This window comes from Falco peregrinus, chromosome 3 (genome assembly GCF_023634155.1).
Source record: "Falco peregrinus isolate bFalPer1 chromosome 3, bFalPer1.pri, whole genome shotgun sequence".
Lineage (NCBI taxonomy): Eukaryota > Metazoa > Chordata > Aves > Falconiformes > Falconidae > Falco > Falco peregrinus.
The window spans coordinates 73,086,361-73,107,810 of NC_073723.1; the positions used below are offsets into that span (position 1 = coordinate 73,086,361).

A 21,450-nucleotide genomic window follows, 5' to 3' on the forward strand; every position below is an offset into this window, starting at 1 on the left:
AGATAGAAGGTTCATACATCTTCTGCTCCCTGTTTACCAGTTAAAGCAAGTCCCTACTTCCAGAGCTGCTCTCGGCCAGCTCCATGACTTTCAGAGTTTTAGCAAATTACTCAGGATTTGCCTCACCCTGCAGCCTGCCCCCATTCCTAGAAAACTGTTCCATAACCTCTCACACCTGGTTTTCCTCCCTGCTCCTCACTGCAGTCTCTCAGTCTCTGTTGGATGTGGTTTTCATCATGTCCCTCCACTCTTACACCACCCTGCAATCCTCAACTTGCACAGTTTCAGGGTTTCCCAAGAAAAGGTGCAATGTAGACCACGGAATTCCACCCTGCCTAGCTGTTCTCTCAGCAGGGCAGACATAAGACTATGAAAAATCAGTAAAAAAGAACAAAACCTGCCTTTCACATTGCTACAAGATGCAGAGTCAAAAGTGTCCATGATCCATAACTATTAGCTGAAAAACCCTAAGCGCTTCTGAAGATCTGGAGACATTTAAAGGTCCCATTTTAAAGTACACTTTTAAGAAGGTAAGGTCTATAACATCTAGTGTTGCCATGAATGTACATGTTCTCAGGATGTCTGGTTGAGAGAAACACAAAGTCCAGTAGTCACACACTGCAGTAGGTAACTGGACTTTATCACTGGTATCTCTCCCCTTTCCCTCTCTCTTTCTGTATCTCCACCCCACCTTGCTGTTTGGTTCCTTCATTCCATACAAAGCCTGTTTCCAAATGCCTGCATCATATCTGAGAGCAACCGACTGAAATCTGAAGACCTGGGCACAACCTGGGATGGATGAGGGCACCGTTGAACACCACAGGTGTGCAAAAACTTTCACACACTGTTTACTTGATCCAAGGCAAAACACTGACAGGGCTAAGTGAGATCACCAGGAATCACAGAATACCTGCCTGGTTTTGGCAATTCATCTCAATCATTCTAATTAATGACATAAGATAAAGCATGCTTAATTTTTGTGTCTGTGTAAATTACAAGACTTAGATCCTCTTATCTGTGATATAACAACTATGCAGAACTCTGGAGTGCAAAGGAGACTGGTAGACAATTGCTATCTCCAGAAAACATATCTCCCAGAACAGTGTGATTCCTATACTGAACTATTCCAAACAGATCATTTGCCATCATTGCAATCACCCAGTGCAGCATACTCCCTAGGAGAAAGTGCTGCTACACATCAGGACTACCAGGACACAAAAGCAGAGCTGTTCAGTCTACCACTATCTAATACAACAGACCTTCCTGGTTGGAAACTACGGGCATTTTGCTGCAACCTGGAGTACCTAAACCCACCTTCTTTTCAGCCCCTACCTAACCAGTTATATCCAGAGAATATGGACATAATTTTATTTACCTGCTTGAGGGACATGCGTAACAGAGGAGGCTGTGCTCCTCCTTAGGGCCTTCGTAGCCTTTCATCAGTAGCAGTTCCAACTTGTGAAGACAGTACTCGTCTTAAATGTAAAGTGTGAAATTCTCAGTAGAATGTATTACAGCAGTCTAAATGTTATGATCATATCTAATATTCTCTCTATTTTAAGTATCTCTATTTAGTATGTCAGCTTAAACTCTATTCATAGGATGTATCACTGGCATTGCTAATTTTGAGTCTCGCTCTCCATATAATAAATGCTTCCATTTATTTTTCCACTTGTTTGCATTTTTCCAGTTGGCATCACATCTTGTTTCACACCCGTACTTCTACCTTCTTTTTTGCTATGATACCATGGTAATTCTGAGATTAAAAACAAAGATAGATCATTCTCATTCTTTCTCTCTCCCTCATATCTGAAGCACTTTCTACTTTGGCATACATATGCATTTAATGAAATATTGTATTGCTTCTCCTTTTTCTGTAGAACCAAAAAAGTTGCTATTAAGTAGGCCATGATCTAATGGTTCTGTAATACACTGACCACTTTACCAGGATTCACTGCTTTGGAAGTTTCAATTCCATGTAATTGGAGTTTTATAATATCACAACTCATACTGATTTATATACTAAATCCTCCTACAACCAGTACTTTACAGAGTGGGAAATGGTGGTACAACTTATCAAAGAAATCCTTTAAAATTGTCAAGTGTTACTGGGCTAATTTTGGATGATGTTTCAATGTCCTTGAAATATTACAGCATAATACATATGCCATAAGTAGATGTAGGTTGTAGAAAAGTCAAAAAGACCAGCAATTCCAATGCACTTCACCCTCTAAACACTGTGTTGTAGAGGAATGAAGCTGGGTTACTTAACATTGATAATATACAGCTGTGGGCTGGCTTCAGGGGTGGCGCGTTGGCCGATGTAGACAAGGTGCAGCTGTGGCTGGTTCTGTTAAGGGGTTGGGCAGCCAATGAAGAGGGAGCAGCCAGGGAAGAGAGAGGAGGAAGAAGCAGAGAGAAGAGAGAGGGTGAGCGTGTGCCCTGGGTGAGGAGAGACCAGGAGGCAGCAGAGGGACTGGCATGAAGAGTGTGTTGGTATGTGGTGGTAAAAGACCTTGTTGCAGCTGGCTAGCTTGGAGAGTGCTGCAATACTGTGCTATAGAGGAAGCACACACAATAGATTTGGAATGTAATAGCTACAATTTAGACACCATTTTTCCTGAATTTTGTGGGTGGACACAGGAATATTTAAGGACCTCCTATAAGTGTTGTCAAAAAAACCCAGAATATTAAATAGATATCATATGTAACATACCTAATTACATAAAGTTGCTATTGTATACATACTGCTACTCAGGTGAGATCTAATAGCTTCTGAAATACAGAAGACAAAGAGGGTGATTACTTGGCTTAGAGAGGGGATAACACTAATGACAGCTTTTTAGGTTTTTCATGCGCTTATAAAAGCTGAATCAAAATTTTTACTCCCCCCCCCCCCCCCCCAAAAAAAAAAAAAATCTCTCCCTTCACTGACATGACTTTTCTCCATGCCTGGGGTGTAGTTGTTACACCCACAAGTTTTTGTCTCCATGGGTTCTTATGATCACCCTCCATTGTAGCTGGTTCTCTTAAAGACTAAGCCACAGTCTTAACTAAAATGGGAATTTTTAACTAATCTTTAATATTGCTAGAATGGGTAATCAAAACCATGCATTTCCAGTTAAATGGATGATCAAGAGAGATTTATGTTGGTCTGATCCTATAAGAACCTGTATCTGTAAGTAGTCCTTATGAAACCACTAAGCATATTGCCTATATGAAAATACAGATGTTCATGACACGGGGCAGAATATATATGCTGTATCCAGCGCTAGTAGATGTTTTGGGGAGAAAGGAGGAGACGCAGAAGAGCTGCTGAACAGAAGAATGGATTTGTGTCCCATATTTATGAATCCCCCAGCATTAATTCAGTTTTCTAGATATAAGGAAAGTGCATTGCCACAGTCAATAGTGGCCATGTAAAGATGATTCTAAGAGAAGCATAAGCTATCCCACAGACAAAATTATAAATGGAGGAAGAAGTTTTGTAAGAATTGTTTTAATAAGCAGAAGGCTAGATAGGTTGCTTCTGAAGGGTTTCTTGCACCTATGAGTGTAATACTAATTGCTGAGAGAGCTGGGATTCCTAAGTTAAATCAGTAGCCGTGCACAGGAAAGCACAATTAGAAATGTTTCTGCTCTGAACTGAACCTGGAAAGCCTAGACTGGGGAGAAATCTCCCAGACTCTGCTCTATTGGTATAAAATGTAAGTATGCTAAAAAAAAAATCAATCACTGTTCAAGGCATGTGGTGATAGTTCTTAATCAAAGTTGGCTTTAAGAACACAATGTTCTCCCCCACCCCTTTCTTTTAGTGGTCAATTAAGTCAGGTAGTTATCTTACTCGAGTGCCCATCTAGAACTTTCCCTCTTCGGCAGACAGACTTAACGTAATGTGACAAATGTGACAAATTGGAAAAAAAGAAGAGACATGTAAGATAAGACAGAACAAACCAGCCCTCACTTAAATTTTGTTGCATTTAGAATATGAGAGTAGTAGTTACATTTTCAGAAACAAATTAGGGAAAAATCAGCAGAGATGTTCTCGCTCAGAGGCACAGGATTTTGAATGTTGGTTCATTTTTCAGAGTTAAGACTGAGCTGTTTCGCATTTAAAGGAGGACTTAAATGTACTTTTATATAGCTAAATCTGGATGGAAACCTGTTCCCCAGAACAACTCTGTGCTGGTAAGTACCTCTGGTTCCTACTTTCTTTCCTTCTGTTCAGCTGTACTTGGCTGCTTCAAGAAAAGGGTTGTAGCCTAGTCATACAATGGTCCACAGCCTGGCAGTGCAGTCAGGGGCTCTGAACACAAGGCCCTCCAGGCTGAGCAGACAGCAGGACCTAAAATTTGCTACTCCTGCCACCAGATTCTTCTGCAACAGAGGGTAAGAAAAGAATAGGGATTGACATCAACAACTGACTTCCTAATGACACTTCTGCTCCATTAGAAGCTGTTTCACAAAAAAGGGATAATTGCTGGATAAAAAATGGATGTTGGCATCTTCCACTTCCTATTGGCTCCTATGTATTCAGAGTTACAGTCTGGGAGAGGTGAACAGGATCATCCTTCTACAGCCTTTGAGGCACTTCTTTCTACTAGCTATATAGAGGATTTGCACTCTAGCTGTTGGAAGACTGGATATTCTCTCCTTCTTTCTTTTGCTGCTAACATTTAGGTGTCTAAAATACAGCTGTGTCCAGGCCCAACTAAGGAAGCTAAGACTGTGCACAGAAAATCTTGTATTTTCACCCATACTTTGTCTAGTGCATCTTGGCATGTATTAAAGACGTCTCTAGTGCTTTGAAATGGTATAACTGAACATGTCACATGATGCTTCACTTCTGTAATGGCTCTAGTCAGTATGGAGGATTTCAGTTGAAATATTGGGATATATCTGCACGAACTAGCTTTAGGCATCCAACTTTCATGCTTTGAATTATTCTCTGGAAGTAAAGTTTCTCTCTCTCCAGTGATGACAGCAGAAATTCAAACTCCTAAAAAAAGATGATGTGAACTGCAACTTTTTAGAGACTTCAAGAAGGATCAAAACCACAGTAAGGATAACTCCTGAGCAAGTCTGATATTCTTAGACAATGGGCAAAGCACAGTCTTGAATTTTTTTGAGAAAATATTTGATAAATTTAAATGCTGTTTGTATTGGTTTTGGAAGGAATATACTTGCAGTGAAGTTCTTTCCCTTTCTTTGAAATGGCCTCTGTCAGTCAGGCTACATACTACAGTGAGCAATTAAGACATTACAAGTTTCTGCATGGACATATTTAATTTGGTTTGAGTTGCTTGTTTTGCTTCAACTAGAATATATTCTACATGGATCTAGGCTTGTGTGAGTTTATAGCGTAGTCTGGAAATAATACTAGAAGTCTTTGGAGATTCAGCCAAAAGGATTGAGTAAAAACATTTGGACAAGCAGCAGTCATGAAGTCCAAAATAATAAAAAAATCTACAAAGAAAACATAGTAGCTTCACAGATATTATTAATCATCATGCTATGAACATAACCTTTAATAAATCAACTTAATTTATATAATTTCAAAACAAGAAAGCATATCTACTCTTTTAGCGTGAGAGCAAATCCCCAATGTACCTGAAGCTTTCATTAATAATCATACAGTTTTGTGCATGTTTTAGAATTTGGTCCCAGAAAACATTTCAGGAAAGGACTAAAAGAATCAGTGATTAAATGGAATGAGACATCCAACTACTGAACTTTTCTGTTTACATTTCTTGCAGAGCTTCCTGTAAGACTATCTTCAACTAGAATATATGGAATTACTTACTGTGCAAAGTGTCTCAAATGTCTTTTCGGAGACAAAGGATCCATCAAGACCAAAAAGAAAAATAGATGCATAAGAAAGCATCCCTCCAAGGATAATAAGGTTGTTCATGTAGGGACTGGACATCTTTATTAGTCTATAGACAAAAGGTGATAGTGCATTAAAGAGGAAGTGATTACTTCTAGGTTATTAAAGCAATAAAGAAGAGCTTTTTGTAATCAGGCAAACAGATAACCTTCTTGTAGAACTCCATGCAATCTATAGGCATGCACACTATTTGATATTTTATAAAGTCTAGCATTGTTTCAGGTTTTTTGAATGTTTAGTATAAAGATCTCCTATTTTACTGATGGATTAATTAGGTAGTTAATGTTAATTGCAGACAGTCAAACATAAATAAAAAAATTACACTTTCCAGACAGTATAAAAGAACTTGTCTTAACAGACAGACAATCTGTTTCAGTGTGAATATATTACACAGTCATTTCAATTAAATAGTTCTAAAATATAATCTTTCCAGTTTTAACATTTTCCTTATATATGTACACACATATATATGAGGCAGACTCTATAAACATGGTATTTAAATATGAAAGAAGTAGTGACAGATGTAACATGAGTGTCTTACTTCTGATTTCTGTTTTTGATGTTAAAGAACAAGAAAGCACTGGCCATTATCATTCCTAGGATGGTGAGGGCAGAGAGGATGCTGTAGAGAGGCAGGGAGATCTTGCGTAGCTCCTCTTGGATAATTGTTTTGTCCTTTGGAGGCTCAAGGCCTAGAATTACAAGAAGAAAAAAAGGCTTAAAGTTCAGCCAGATGTAAATTTTCTATAAGAAGATTTGTCTCTCCTAAGTACTATACCTCAGTTTAGCAATTTTGAACCACATCAGTAGCTGATGAAATCATTGACTTGGACAGACATATGTTAGTCACATTGATTGATAAGAAGGTTTGCATTTCTGGAGCAGGTAAGCATCCTCTTTGGAAAAAAACCCCACAAACCTACAGCAAAACCCTAATGCAGAACCCTGTAAAATATATGCTAACTATCCTCATTTTAAAGTGTAAATAAACACTAAAATGCATACTATGACTGTAAATTTTACCAGGAAGCTATATTTCCCTGAAACAAGTGACAGACCAATGAGCAGAAAACAGAAAGCATTGTTCTCTGCACATTCTGATTATTATCAGGGCAAATTCAAACTGCCTGTCTAGATACCTACCACAGCTGGAGACCAGCTTTGGTGTGGCAACACTGGGGCAGGGACTGACAGCTCTGAGGGGCTGAAATGGGATCCTGGGCTGTGGGCAGGGTGAGGGAAGTCTCAGGAGGTACAGGAGGTTGAGGGCTGTTGGTGCCATCAGGATTCTACAGTATGGAACAATATGGAAAAATGAACAGCAAAGGTTTTATGGGGACAGACCCACTTTACAAATCCCTGCAGATGTGGACTTCAAAGCCTGAACTTAAAAACTCTGTTTAAAGCCATGTGCTTGATCGACAGCCAGCTCCCACTAATTAAAGGCTTCTCAGTTTAATGAGAAAGATTACTTTCCGACAACTGTAATAAAGCTCTGCATCCCCTACTTCCTACACTCCATTTTACCTGCGTACTAAATTTTCCCTTGGTGCAGGGGACTGGCAAAAGGTCTTTTCCATCACCACCTTCCTTCAGAAGGGGATTTGTGTGCCCTACAGTGCCTCAGCCTGTCCTTTCACATCAGCTCTCCTTTACTGGATGCAGGGGGGGTGGGGGAACGTTGCCACAAAGGCTGAGGTATGTAATGCTTTCTTTGCCTCAGCCTTTAACAGCAAGACCAGCTTCCCTCTGGGTACTCAGCCCCCTGAGCTGGAAGGCAGGGATGAGGGGGAACAGAATGAAGTCCCCACAGTCCAGGAGAAATGGTTACTGACCTGCTGATCCACTCAGATGTGCACAAGTTGATGGAGCCAGATGGGATCCACCTGACGGAGCTGGCAGGGGAGCTCGCCAAGCTCATTTATCAATAGCCCTTTAAACCGGGGACATTCCAGAAGACTGGAGGTTGGCCAATGTGACACCCATCTGCAAGAAGGGCAGGATGGAAGATCTGGGGAACTACACCTGTCAGCCTGACCTCGGTGCTGGGGAAGGTTATGGAGCAGATCATCCTGTGTGGCATCATGTGGCATGAGCAGGACAACCAGGGGATCAGGCCCAGCCAGCGTGGGGTTACAAAAGGCAGGTCCTGCCTGATGAACCTGATCTCCTTCTATGACAAGGTGACCTGCCTAGTGGATGAGGGAAAAGCTGTGGATGTTATCTACCTGGACCTTAGCAAAGCCTTTGACACTGTCTCCCACAGCATTCTCCTGGAGAAACTGGCTGCTCATGGCTTGGACAGGTGTACTCATCACTGGGTTAAAAGCTGGCTGGCTGGCTGAGCCCAAAGAGTGGCAGTAAATGGAGTTACCTCTGACCTGCAACTGGTCACAAATGGTGTTCCACATGTCTCAGTATTGGGGCCAACTCTGGTTAGTATCTTTACCGATGATTGGGATGGAGGGGATTGAGTGCACCCTCACTAAGTTTGACACCAAGCTGGGCAGGAGTGTTGATCTGCTTGAGGGCAGGAAGGCTCTTCAGAGGGATCTGGACAGGCTGGACTGATGGGCCAAGGCCAGCTGTGTGAGGTTCAACAAGGAGAAGTGCCGGGTCCTCCAGCTGGGTCACAACAACTCCACGCAACACTACAGGCTTGGGGAAGAGTGGCTGGAAAGCTGCCTGGTGGGAAAGGACCTGGAGGTGCTGGTGGACAGCCGGCTGAACATGGGCCAGCAGTGCGCCCAGGTGGCCAAGAAGGCCAATAGCATCCTGGCTTATTATCCCCCACAGTGTGGCCAGTAGGACCAGGTGAGTGATCGTCTCCCTGTATTCGGCACTGGTGAGGCCCCATCTTGAATCCCGTATTCAGTTCTGGGCCCTTCACTGCAAGAGGGACATTGAGGTGCTGGAGCACGTCCAGAGAAGGGCAATAAGGCTGGTGAAGGGTCTGGAGCACAAGTCTCATGAGGAGCAGCTGGGGGAACTGGGGTTGGTTGGTCTGGAGAAAGGGACACTCAGGGGTGACCTTACTGCTCTCTACAGCTGCCTGAAAGGAGGGTGTAGGCAGGTGGGGGTTGGTCTCATCTCCCAAGTAAAAAGCAACAGGACAAGAGGAAACAGCCTCAAGTTACACTGGGGAGGTTTCAGTTGGATATTAGGGAAAAATTCTTCACTGAAAGGGTGGTGAAGCGCTGGAACAAGCTGCCCAGGGAGGTGGTGGAATCACCATCCCTGGAGGTGTTTAAAAAACGTATAGATGGCGGTGCTTAGGAACATGGTTTAGTGACGGACTTGGAAGTCCTGGGTTTACAGTTGGGCTTCATGATCTCACAGGTCTTTTCCAACCTAAACGATTCTATGATTCTACGTCTACCACACAGGGCCAAGCAGCTTCATTTCACAAAATTGCTGCACAGGCAGAGATCTGTGGACCCACTGACCACAGAGCTGTAAGTAACTGACTGGCAGCTGCCATAGCTAAATTTCACATTCACTCTTCTGCTTTGCACCTAGAAGAATGTTCAAGGATTCATACAATAAAATAGCTTTATCTCTATTAGTTTAGCTGAAACAATTCAGACAATGGATATTTGCTATCCTTCAGTCTTTATGCCCAACATTTCTGAAAAAAAATTTCCTTTTAGGTGATCACAATAAAGTGACAGTAAAGGCACCATTTGCCAATTTGATATTGGAGAAAAGTACCTGAGATTTCCTCCATTTCCCTTTCCCACCACAGAGCACACATTTACAATGCATGACGCTTCACAAAATTAGGCAACAAGTACCTAGCCAAAAATACAACAGTGCACATGCCTGAATTAAAAGAACCGATGTTAAAGGAAAAAAAACCCACTCTGCTGTATGTAAAATATACAGGATATACTGCTGATTTGTATTTATTAAATATAAACAACCCGTGATTCTATAAAATTTAATTTTTTTTATTTGTGCAATGGCTATTCAGTTCTATTGCTTCTAATATGAATTATTGTTCGTTTGTGTGCAATTTTATGCAATGGTTTAAACAGGGTTATATTTACTACTCCACATTTTAAATACTTAAAGTTACTAAGTTTTTTATACTACTTGGAAGACATAAAACCAGTGTCTTCCACATCAAATACTACCTCAATAAAAAGTTAAGGTGTGTAAATGGAGAAAGTTTCACTGTGAGTAACATAATACACATTAAGACAAATATAAGACAGGCTATGGGTGGAAGAAACACCAGATGTGGTCAGAAAAAGATCTAGGAGTCTGATCCTGAGAAAAGCCAAAACAGAGATTTTCCCCATCTTCTACTGTCTATGAAGGCATGGAGTTACGAACAAAACCTGTCTCCTGTTACATGGTTCATCCTGCATATATTATCTGGAAATTAATTGTATTGAATTTGTATTCAAGTACGCCATCAGTTCCTCCTTGCAGCAAAAATAATCTGCTGGGTCCCATACTTTGGCAGCTGGGACAGATTCTGCACTCTTCATTCCCAAAGCCTCATTCTCCATGACAGTTGTGAGAAGTGCATGTAGCTGTGCTCTTTTAAGTCCTGCAAAGGATACCAAAAGGAAAGGTGGAAAGCTCCAGCAGATGGACATGCAGCCATGAATTAGATCACTGCAGTGAAACTCCAGTCATGCTCATGCAGACCTTGGATGGTGGGACACTGGAGGCAGGTTTAGTAGAGCATGGGATACAGCAGCTTGGTACTCATCCACCACTCCCAGGGGAAACCAAACAGATCTCATTAAGCTGACTTTACTTATTAGCTTTAAAAATAATGTATATACCTATATTCAACAGGAGAGAACGTGAAAAATTCATTTCAACTGACATCTGGCTGTGATGATCATATGCTCAGAAAGCTGTGGGTATGCCTGCACTCCAACTGTTGTGAGGGCAGAGGAAGTCCCCACATTAACTTTGGTGTAGCATGGGATACAAGATGGCAAGATACAGCAACATAGGCTATATGCCTGCTGTGGACCTTGGGAGTGCTGCTGGGCTGAACAGCCTCTCTGGCTGTGTTTCACATGGGCCCTTTTAAAGCTAGCCTTGGTATTTTAAAATTCTATTTTCTAACTGTCTAACAGACACCTCCCAAAGAAAAACAAACACCTCCTCCTTGTTGTGTGCAAACACAGCACACTAGAGCATCCTTCAGGTGAGACGAGCTGGGGGAGTGGGAATTGGGGATGAAACTAGAACATTATTGATTGGTAGAGATGAAATAGAAGACCTATCTGCAGCTTGTTGAAATATCAAAGAACGTTTGTGTACATATATGAATTTGAATTTGTCATGGTCATTGGAATGAAAAACAAGTACACAATATCAAAACATATATCAAAAAATTCTCCTATTTTTCTTAAGCACAGCTCAGCTCCCTTTCTCTTCACACAGTGTCATAGCTTTTTGATATTAAAACTCTTAAAACAGTTCTTTACCAGCACGCAGTATTACAAACTATATGCAGTTATCCATGTCATTCCTGTACCTCTTTCCAGTTTTCTCTCCTACCTTGGAATCTGATGCTATTGTTGATTATTTCCAGCGTGTCAGCCACAGCATTGTACTCTCCCACCTTCACTTCCTTTCTTTCTGCAGAGACACAGACAAAAGTGATTGTTTATGGCAGTTCATATGTGCTCAATTATTTAACTGATTTTGCCTTCTTTTTTGACAATACGTCAAAGGAAAAGAAATATGCAAGAACAGTGCATGAATTATTAAAGCAGAATGCCAGGCAGCTAACATCATTAAAAGAAGTATTTCTAATTCTTTAAAGAAATGCAAAGTATTTTCAAGAACTCATTTACATAACCAGGGAATTGTTGTTATCGGGCACAGACATCTCCAGCTTAAAGATCACACACTTACTGACTGGCTCACACAATGCAGGACATTTTGCTGGGAAAACAGACATGGCTAAATCACACATTCCACTCATTTAAACAACTAGGACTTCTTGTTTAGTGAAGCATTTCCCAGGGGACTCACAGTGGCAGGCTCCAACCAGTACGGAGTAGACTGGCTTATTAATTGATACTCTGGGAATCTAATCTCTTATTCTGACTGGGAATTAACAACTCATTAGTACCCTGACTGCAAGACATACAATGTCACGTAAATAAAGCCAACATGCACTTGCGCTAAAATTATACTGTTAACTCGCATCTACTGTTTGGCACTATCATCACATATATGGCCTTCTTGCACCTAACGGAGTAGAGTAACACAGATACTTAATTTGTTCAGCTGCTGCCTTGGCCCCTGCAGCTGGAACTCCAGCACATATTTGTCCCACCCTTCTGATAACATCTGTCATCAATGAGTTTCTGCTATTTCTGTTGGGGTTTTGGTATGGCTTAGAAGTGCAAGAACTTACTAAATTATCACTTTTACACTAAAACTTTTACATTTTGATCAGAGACTTACAAACCACAAGCACATTGGCTAAATTGGATGAGCTGGTTCAGCAGAGCCAAAAATTTCCTTTCAGGCCTCTATGTCTGGGCATGCAAAACCCAATTTACATTTAAATTCTGAGCTCATGACCCTATTTGTGACACTGTTTTGGGAGCTGATGATCTTGAACTAGATGGCAAATTTGAAAAGACTGTATTTCCCCCAACAGCTCCACATTAACCTTTTCTCCTTTCTCACTCAAAGTGATTGTGCCTGTTCAGCCCTGCTGAATGGAGCAGCTAGCTCCATTTTAGTAAAATCTACAGGCTGATTAATATTAATCTGACAGCTCACAGGAGGCAAAAGTTTTCCTTACATAAACCGCACTTCTTACTGTTAAAATTGTTTACGCAGAATTGTATACTGGGCTGAAAATCTGGTAGAGATACCTAGATGTTTGTTATACCCCCATCAAAAGCTGGAGTCTGCAGTTCTAAAAACTGATTTGCCTTTCAAAGGAGCATGATCCACTTGTGGGGCCCTAAGCCTAGTTAGGAATAAAAGTGCAAGCCCCTGGTCTCCAGCAGCAGTTTCACAAAGCCCATCCACACAGCATTACCCAGTCTTAAATGTAAATATAAGTTTATACTATCTGTAACTGGCTGAAAATTCTCTGTGAACTAGATATATGAATAAATCCTTGACAGTCTTAAACAATAAAATCTTCCCAGTAGTCATCTAAAAACTAAAATGGTTACGGCTAAAAACTTCACCGATTCAGTTCCATCTATGTTTGTTGCATGACAGCTACTACCTGTAGATCCAAAACATTAAAGATGCCAGAAAGTCCACAGCATCTACTTATACCAAATGGGGAGGCCATGCACCTTGGTTTGGGTCTAGTCACCACTTTACAGCAACGCACTAAAACCCGATAGCTCTGATGAACAACAAAGAGAAAAGTCTTGCATGCCAAGGCTTACTGAAGTCAAGAAAAGCCAAGGAGGTATTTGATATCTTAAAGTACTTACAGTTGTGGAAAGTAGTCTATGAGGGAAATAAATCACATTTGTATTGAGAGGAAGGATATACTACCCATTTCATAGTTTGGTTACAGGGGTGCTAAGGGGGAGATGCAAACAGTCTTTGTGCTCTTTTGTACTGCCAGCAAGGAGTACAACTACAGCTGTTGGTTCTCCAGGCACAAGCGCTGATCAGTGACAAAGTCACCCCCAAATATTAATTAGAAGAAGCAAGGAGGTAGCACTACAGCCCTCTTTTCTCTTGCGTAGGCCAACACAGCTAAGGATGGGACTGCAGGCTCTACTCTTCTATATGCCATTACCTCAAGTTCCCTTTGGAAATTCTGAATTACTCAAATCAGTATACTGTTTGTACCATGTAGTTCATATCTGTCAAAATCTCTGTGTGTTCAGCACAAAAGGACAGGAGGAATTGGAACTCTTTCAAATAAACACACCAAAAAAGTGCTTTGTGCAATATTCAGAATATGATGTTGGCTTCTTTCTGTAGTGCTTTCATTATTTTTAACATGATCTTTCCATACTCAGAGAGACTGTATTGATACACCACCACCACCACCCCATCCCCTCCCCGTCCCCCGTCCCCCCCCCCCCCCCCCCCCCAAACCACTCAGGTTAAAATGTGGAAAAGAAATATAAGGGAAAATATACCTGTTCTGTGAGATAATGTTTGATAATACCATGACAGGAGCGGTGGGATTTTAGAACCCAACTCTCCAACTGGCCCAGAAGTATGTGACTGAAAGTTATGCCTATCTAACAGAATCCTAAACAACCAATCCTTATTGCTAATTAATTGTCACAGAATAGATTACTTATACGGCCAAGATTAAGGCCTTCTGCCACCAAAGAACTGAACTACTCTTAAAGGTGAATTAAAATGTTTTCTTCTACATGTTTTATTACGGAATTTTGTAGCCTATTTTAAGCAACTCCAGACAAACTGTCAAAAAGAAAATTGACAAAAAAGCAACTACTACTTAACAAATTGGGTCACATTTCACAAAATACAACAGATTTTTAATTGCATATCAGGTAGTTACATGTTTTTGTTGAATAAAAGCAAAAATAATCCTGCAACTAACATCAGCTGAGTAAAACAAACTTACTAAAATGCACGAGAGTATTATGATTGCCAGGATGACTTACCCATTTACCCTGAGAATTACCAGATAAGTTGCTAACTAATGCTTAATTTCAGTTCTTTTCACTGTATGTCATAATTTCATTTCCATTACATTTTTAGAAATGTATTTATTCACACCTCATGAAGATAGTTTTGACTGAGATGTTTAAGGATGAGAGAAAGCACTTGCAATGTATAAGAGATGGGACAGATGGATTTCCTTTATTTTCCTCTATGTAGACAATGCTGGCTAGCTCCTAATGACAGTAAGACTTTGTCTAAATCTAGAGCTTATAGTTCCTTCAGGTATGTCAGTCTGACTGCAACAGTACAGATAAACCTAGTGGTGATGCAGTTAAGCCAATATAAAAATGTTTACAGCAGTATAATCACCAGTAAAATGTATGCTTATAATAAATGGCAAGGGCAGTCTGAAACAACACAGAATCCTACAAAATTACAAGATTTATGTTGATATGTGAATGCATTCATTAAGTCCTACACATCTACGTGGTGATACCAATGTAAAAAAGTATGTCTAGGCCACTAGAACAAAGACAAATTAACAGGTCTGCCCTAACATTACCATGGTGCTCAAACTACATGGCTGTAAATAAAAATTAAGAACTTCAAAGCTCTAAACAGCTTACCATAGCTTAACATGACTAATACTTTGTAATGTCACTACAGCTTTTTATAAAGTTATAATTCCATGCAAACTACAAAGAAAACATGTGCAAGTAATGAGTACCCACTTTCCAACAAACATAATTTTAAAGTAAATTTAAATTTTAAAGTAAATTTAATAAATTTACTATGGATTATTTTCCAGATAAGTTAAGGGTCACTGAGGTGTCTTATCTAAAGGACACTTGGGCTATTCTCAACTTAAAAGCAGCAGAAAAAAGACAAAACCTACAGCTGAAAGCATACACAATATGTAGGTCTTACTCTGTCCTGAAAAAACATCCCTGCATAAGGTACTGCCTCCACGTCTCCTTCTCCTTGAAAATTTTTCTTCACTCAGGAAATTACCAGTGTTTTCTCTCACAACCTTCCCCTGACACCAGTTTAACAATCTCTTCTCTTTGTCAGCTGCCTCTCTTGCTTAACCATTGTAATTCAGTGGCAATGATTAGATGCTTAGCGCATTAGTAAATCTTGCTGCATATTCAGCACTTAGCCTATCTCTGGTTCCAATATTATTAAACCTTGTCCTACAACAGAAACATTTAACTCTTGCACACTGTTCCTCACCCATGCCTCACAGCCCAACAGTACTGCTGGCAGCTATAGGGAATATTTACTCATCAGATCTGAAGAATTTTGGAAAATGCCCAAGTGGCTGCCAATAGGTGAAACTGAGCATGGACCATACGCACCTGAAATGCTTAAAGATCCTTAGGAGGAGAATGACACTTAAATTTGGAAAGATTTTAATTTCAAATCAATCTCTTAGATATGAATCAAAAATCATGTCACTGCACAAGTACTCACACTTTCAAAGACACATCTAACCTATCTGAAAGTTCACCATTCACAAGCTATTGGCAACTTATTGACAGGTTCAGTCCAGAGACAGGGCAAAGGGTACACTGACACATTACATTATGGTGTCCTGAGGCTTGCCTTTCTGCAGTTTGGCTTCTGGTCACATTCCTTTTTAAAGAGTGAATGTTTTTCTTTAGCACTTCAAACTGTCAGTCACCTAGCCATCATGTGTAACTGACATGTCTTAGCTCTTCTTTCTCATTCCCTCTATTGCCTACTGCAAAGGCTTCTGAAGAACTAATGTGCCACATTTAGTGACAGCAATCCTGCAACCAAGGGAATTCAGAGAACAAGTCCCAGTAAGGATATGGGTGGAACACAAGCAGTGAAAACCCTAAGCCGGAGACTGCAAACTGATGGCAAATCTGAGAACACTTTCCATATTTCAGTCAGTCCTGTGTAAATTGCCTGCAAAGTCTCTTCTAACCTCTCTTACCTTTGTGTCACTCATTTTGAAAGCTGTTTCACAATATGATGATATACTACAAAAGCTGGAAATAATGTTTTAATACCTCTATATTACCAAATTAAACCAATTGTCATGAAAGCTATTTTCCTTCAGAATAAATACAGAAACATTTCATGTTTAGGATCCCGTAGAAACTCTTAGCAAATTAATGTAATCTTAATTTTCATAATATATCCTTGTCAAACAGGACTGGGAAGCTTTCCAGTTATCCTTATCACATATCAGCAATAACCAATACAAGATGAAAGTTTCCAATTAAAAAAAAAAAATCACAAAAGAAGCTTATAAATAATGAATGAGCAAAGCTTTTTTCCTTAATTTCTATCCACTTGTAGGCAACCATTTCTTTGTTTAAAGACAGAAATGCTGAGATAAAGAATCACAGTTCAAATAACAAAGAAAATGTCAGGTCAGATAGAAGATTATTCGTCAGCAGAAGCTGCCAAAAAGAAAGAATCAAGGAAGAAAAATATGTTACCTTTGCAAGGATTTGAATTACCACAGTTTTTACCCTTGCAATTAGAGTAAAAAAACTGTTTTGCCCAAAGAAATATTACCTTCATCTTTAACTCTGGCATAACTATTTCCTTCATTTGAATTTTTTGTTTATTGTTTTATTTCTGAAATCCTGGATTGCAGTGCACACAATATACAGGAAATCTTAAGTTATGAAAGCAGCTCATATAGCAGCTGGTAATTACTCTTCATAGCAGTTCTCAGGTCCTATCTTTCATTCATTCATAAAGCAAAACAGACATAAAGGTTAAACCAGTCAAAGGCCAAACACTGTATGTCAGCCTTAGAGCCAGGATAAAAACTAAGAATCTTAAACCTGGTATTATTTCACTAGTTAGTCATGGTATTTAGCCAACAGGACATAGCAGGCAAGTAAGCAAGTAGCACATAAAATGTCATTAAGTATCTTGAACTCATAAAAATCTAGTCATTTTATAGCCCAAGAAAAATTTTCCATAAAAAGTTCAAGCATATGCATTTTTAAAAGCTTATAAAAATTAATTTTACTGATTAATTTTAACCTTTGTTTTTACCTTTCTGATTTTACATGTCTCCTGTTTTGCTTATTAGACTGGCTTCTAGCTCTGCATAGCAATTTAGTAATTTAGTTCATGTGGATTTAATACCTAAATATTTTAGGTATTTATATATTATGTATCAAAGAACTATGAAATAAAATACAATTAAATAAAAAAATAATGGCTTTGAGTTTAAAATAATTACTTCTTAAAATCTGAATTGTTAACACTATCATTATACTTTCATACAGGAAACTGAGAAAGGTATAAACAAATCTACAGTAATGAAGGCAGGTTATCTATGAAGTATAGTGATTGGTGTGATGAAGCAAGCATACAGAGGTTACATTAATTCTTCTAAAAAGAAGCTCCTGTTTCTTAGGTTCTTAATAAATCCCTTGATAGTTTGAAATGTGGTTGTATATGAGATCACAATTTTTTTAGTTTAAATACTTCTAGCATAAAATCTTTACTGACAATCATAATCAAACTATGTAACCACTGAAACATACGTCAGTAATTCGAATTACCTTTAATTCCACTAAGGAAGTTAACAGATACAAATATTCAAATAGGTACGGTATGATTATAGTTTAGGACACATACATGGGCAATAACTGCAACATCTCAATCCAGCTAAGGTTATTCCTGTTCTATAGTTCATTCTCTTTTATGATTTGATTAAGTTTTGAAAATCCTTCTCATTCTGAGAGTTTATTTGCCAAAGTAAATTATTCTTTGAAGTACATACAGTACTTCATACATACATGTATTCATACAGTACATACAGAACGTAAGTGTACATGTGGTTTTAAATATTAAATTTTAAAATATTAATATTTATCTAAACATACAATGGTCTACAAACAAAAATTGGTATTTATTTCACTTATCACTTGGAATCACCTCTTTCTAGCAGAGTCCAAAAACAGAGTGCTTTTCTTGACTCAGAATTTACAGCGGGAAATAGCACTGCACATGTAAAACTACAGGCAGCCACACCAGGAGAAGGCATTTTCTCAATTATTAAATAATATTACAACTTTATTAATTGTTGCGTGTCGTTAAGTACCTTTACTGTCATACACTAGTCCATTTTCTACAGTGTGCCAGAAAATCAACTTGTGCAGATACATAGGCTTGGGCTGGCTTCCTGGGAGACCTCCCAGGAGCTTCCCAGGTTTGAAGGGCCATCCAGGCAGTGACAGGTTTGGATGCAGATGCCACTGATATGCAGAAAAGTCCCCCTGGCAGCAGCCCAGGGCCCAGCAGTAGCTCCATCTGTCAAAAGTCTCTCTGGGAGAGAGACAACTGAAGCAAGAACTCCACAGGAGGTGGAGGTGCCAGTAAGAGAGGCTGTGGCCGTGTTTTATTGCCTCTTGAGCTTGATTTGAGAGTGCTGAAACGTCAGAGACCACGAGGCGTAATTCAAGATATACCATGACACTGCACTAATTCAAAGATAAGGGACAGCAAACCATAGGCTGGTATCCATTTTGACAGTCTATGAGACTTCCAAAGAAACCCAAGATGATAGAGTGGCAGTTTTTCCGGATATCTTATGCAAGGAGAATAAATGCAATTATTATCTCTCTGGTGCCCTGGAAACTGAGTCTGAGTAGGCATGGTGTGCCCTATCAGGAGAGTCTGGCAAAAGAAAGATTTGAATCATTACCAGATTAACAGAGGATATGTTTTTAGTTATTTAAGTTATTTAAGTCAAATTCACCAAGCAGTGTCATTTAGGGAAGAAACAACTGGGAACAGCCCTGCTGTCAGTCTTTTCTGACTTGCCAGGTAAAAAAGTATATCTGTAGCTGAAAATGCAAGACACCCAAGACAGTAGCCTAATTCCAGTTTCCATCTGCTGGCTCAGCATTGAAACCTTCCATACAAACCTGACAGAAGACATGACTGGCCACCACCAGGTGGCCACCTGACAGGAAAGCCAGCCCTGGGGACCTAGATGACCCTGGCTCCAGTCCTGCTGCGCACTCTGGTTGAATGAGACAGAATATCAAGAGTGACCTTTTCTTCTTCTGATATGCTTAATATTCTAGCATTTAATTTGATTTTCTTGTCTATGTCTGAAAGAAACGTTTCCCTACACTTAACTAAACCCATTACTTATCTAACTGAAATTTTAAATTCAATTCAATGTAGAGTATCACTTATTTTTTTGCAGTTAAGACGACAAATAAAAAAAAGGAAATCAGTTACTTCAAAAACCCTGGATGGTTACCTTTTTCCCCAGAGAGGCTTTTCTTGTCAGTGCAGTGATGCACAGCACAGCCACTGACAGTAGGTCCAGTCTGCGGACAACTTCAGCTGACCTGAACAGTGCCACCAAGCCTCTGCCACCATGTTTTCTGAAGCTGCTCCAAAAAGAGCACAAGCTGCATGATGCAGTCTTCCGTTTGAGGGTTGGGTGGCCCTTCCTAACTTACATGATAACCAAACTTTAATGCATAACGTGGCAGAAATAAAAATGTCCCCCCATCACAGAAGACAGGTGCTTGGCCAGAGGGCAAGAGCAGAGCAGCATGCCAGCTATCGCATAGATGGGACAAAGTGACTGAGAACCTTGCAACATGGTTGTCTTCCCTCCACTTCGCAAGGCATGCCTGCTTTCTGGTAATCTCACACAATGCAGGGACAAAACAAAGGCTCTACTGTCACACATTTTGATGCATACCTACGGTTATATGATTAGGGCCTTCCCTTGCCATCTGTCAGGGTTGTGCTTCCCCTCCTCTGGGAGGGCAGGGCTCAGCACATGCTGAGCAGCCTCACAGCAGGCTGTGCTGGGTCTGCTCCAGCCAAGAGGTCAGAAAACAAGATGCTCTGGCTTCTTCCTTAGGTACTGCACCCTTAAACTTTTTCAGAGTTAAGAGTCCATTATTTAGAGGTTGGAGTTTCACAACTACCATGCCTGAGATGGGAGGAGAGCAGCAGCTGTTGTATTACGTGTGTTAGATCCGAACTACTACGTCCTTGAATATCCATGCTTGCCATTACACCAGGTGGCCTGTGAAAACACTGTAGCACATAAAGAGCTTTGAATACCTTCTTCATGATCCTGGGGCAAACCCAAAGGCGGAATTCCCACTGCCCTCATCCTAAGGTACAAAGTAAGGTAGCTGAGGCAGCACTAAACACGTTTATACAAAGCTGCAAACTCCATGCTCTTTTCAGCCCTTGTAATTCATACAGTAACTGCCGGGAGGGTTTCCTGTACAGGAAAAGCAGTTTTGACTCACCCAGGCTAGTTTATTCCAGAGACTTTATTCAGGAAGAGTAGAGGAAGCATTCCAGAAAAACGTTTAGAGCAACAAAAAGCCCACTTGTGCAATAACCTGCATCTGCAAGCCACCCCTCGCCAAGATATAGGGGAGACTGTAACAGCACCCAAGTAGCTATGCACACCTAAATCACTCTTCCAGCTTCCACTGCTGAGATGAACAAGACAGCTGTTACTCAAAGAGCCATCAAAAGCCAGAGACATTCAGCCTTTCAAGCTCTAGCCCTCCCCTGACAGTCAGCTCCCCAGGAAGCAGCCTGTCTCGGGGCTTAGAGCCAGGCGGGATCACAGATTGCATTTCCCTGTTCTCAGGGAGGTACACTCCCCACCAGGGACAGGCTTGTCACCACTACGTTTAGGGATGGCACACCAGGGAGTGAGAAAACAAGAAATGTTACAGAACCGCAGGGCACCCATCTAACCCAAGAACGGAGTGATTCATAGGGTGAGAAAAGTGTGCTGGAGAGTGCTGCTTTGAGTGTTTTTACAAGCAGAAGTGGCTGCTGGGAAATTCCTCTTCAAAGTCAGTCTTTCTTGCCTGTCTTCATGATTCCCCAAAGGCTACCTGAGAAGTTTGGAAAGTTTGGTGCACCTACCAGGAGGAGTGGTTCTGTGAGACCAT

General features: G+C 40.3%; 1 protein-coding gene across 2 annotated transcripts in view; it reads right to left on the reverse strand.

Moving 5' to 3' along the window:
- GABBR2 (gamma-aminobutyric acid type B receptor subunit 2) overlaps positions 1-21,450 on the reverse strand; it is a 487,842-nt gene that overhangs the window by 163,757 nt on the left and 302,635 nt on the right. For both annotated transcript variants that reach the window (XM_055800671.1, XM_005242566.4), the window contains exons 9-11: positions 11,417-11,497; positions 6,429-6,579; positions 5,804-5,936 (exon numbers count right to left, since the gene is read on the reverse strand). In XM_055800671.1, coding sequence (XP_055656646.1) covers positions 5,804-5,936; positions 6,429-6,579; positions 11,417-11,497 — 365 coding nt within the window. The remainder of the gene's footprint in view (positions 1-5,803; positions 5,937-6,428; positions 6,580-11,416; positions 11,498-21,450) is intronic.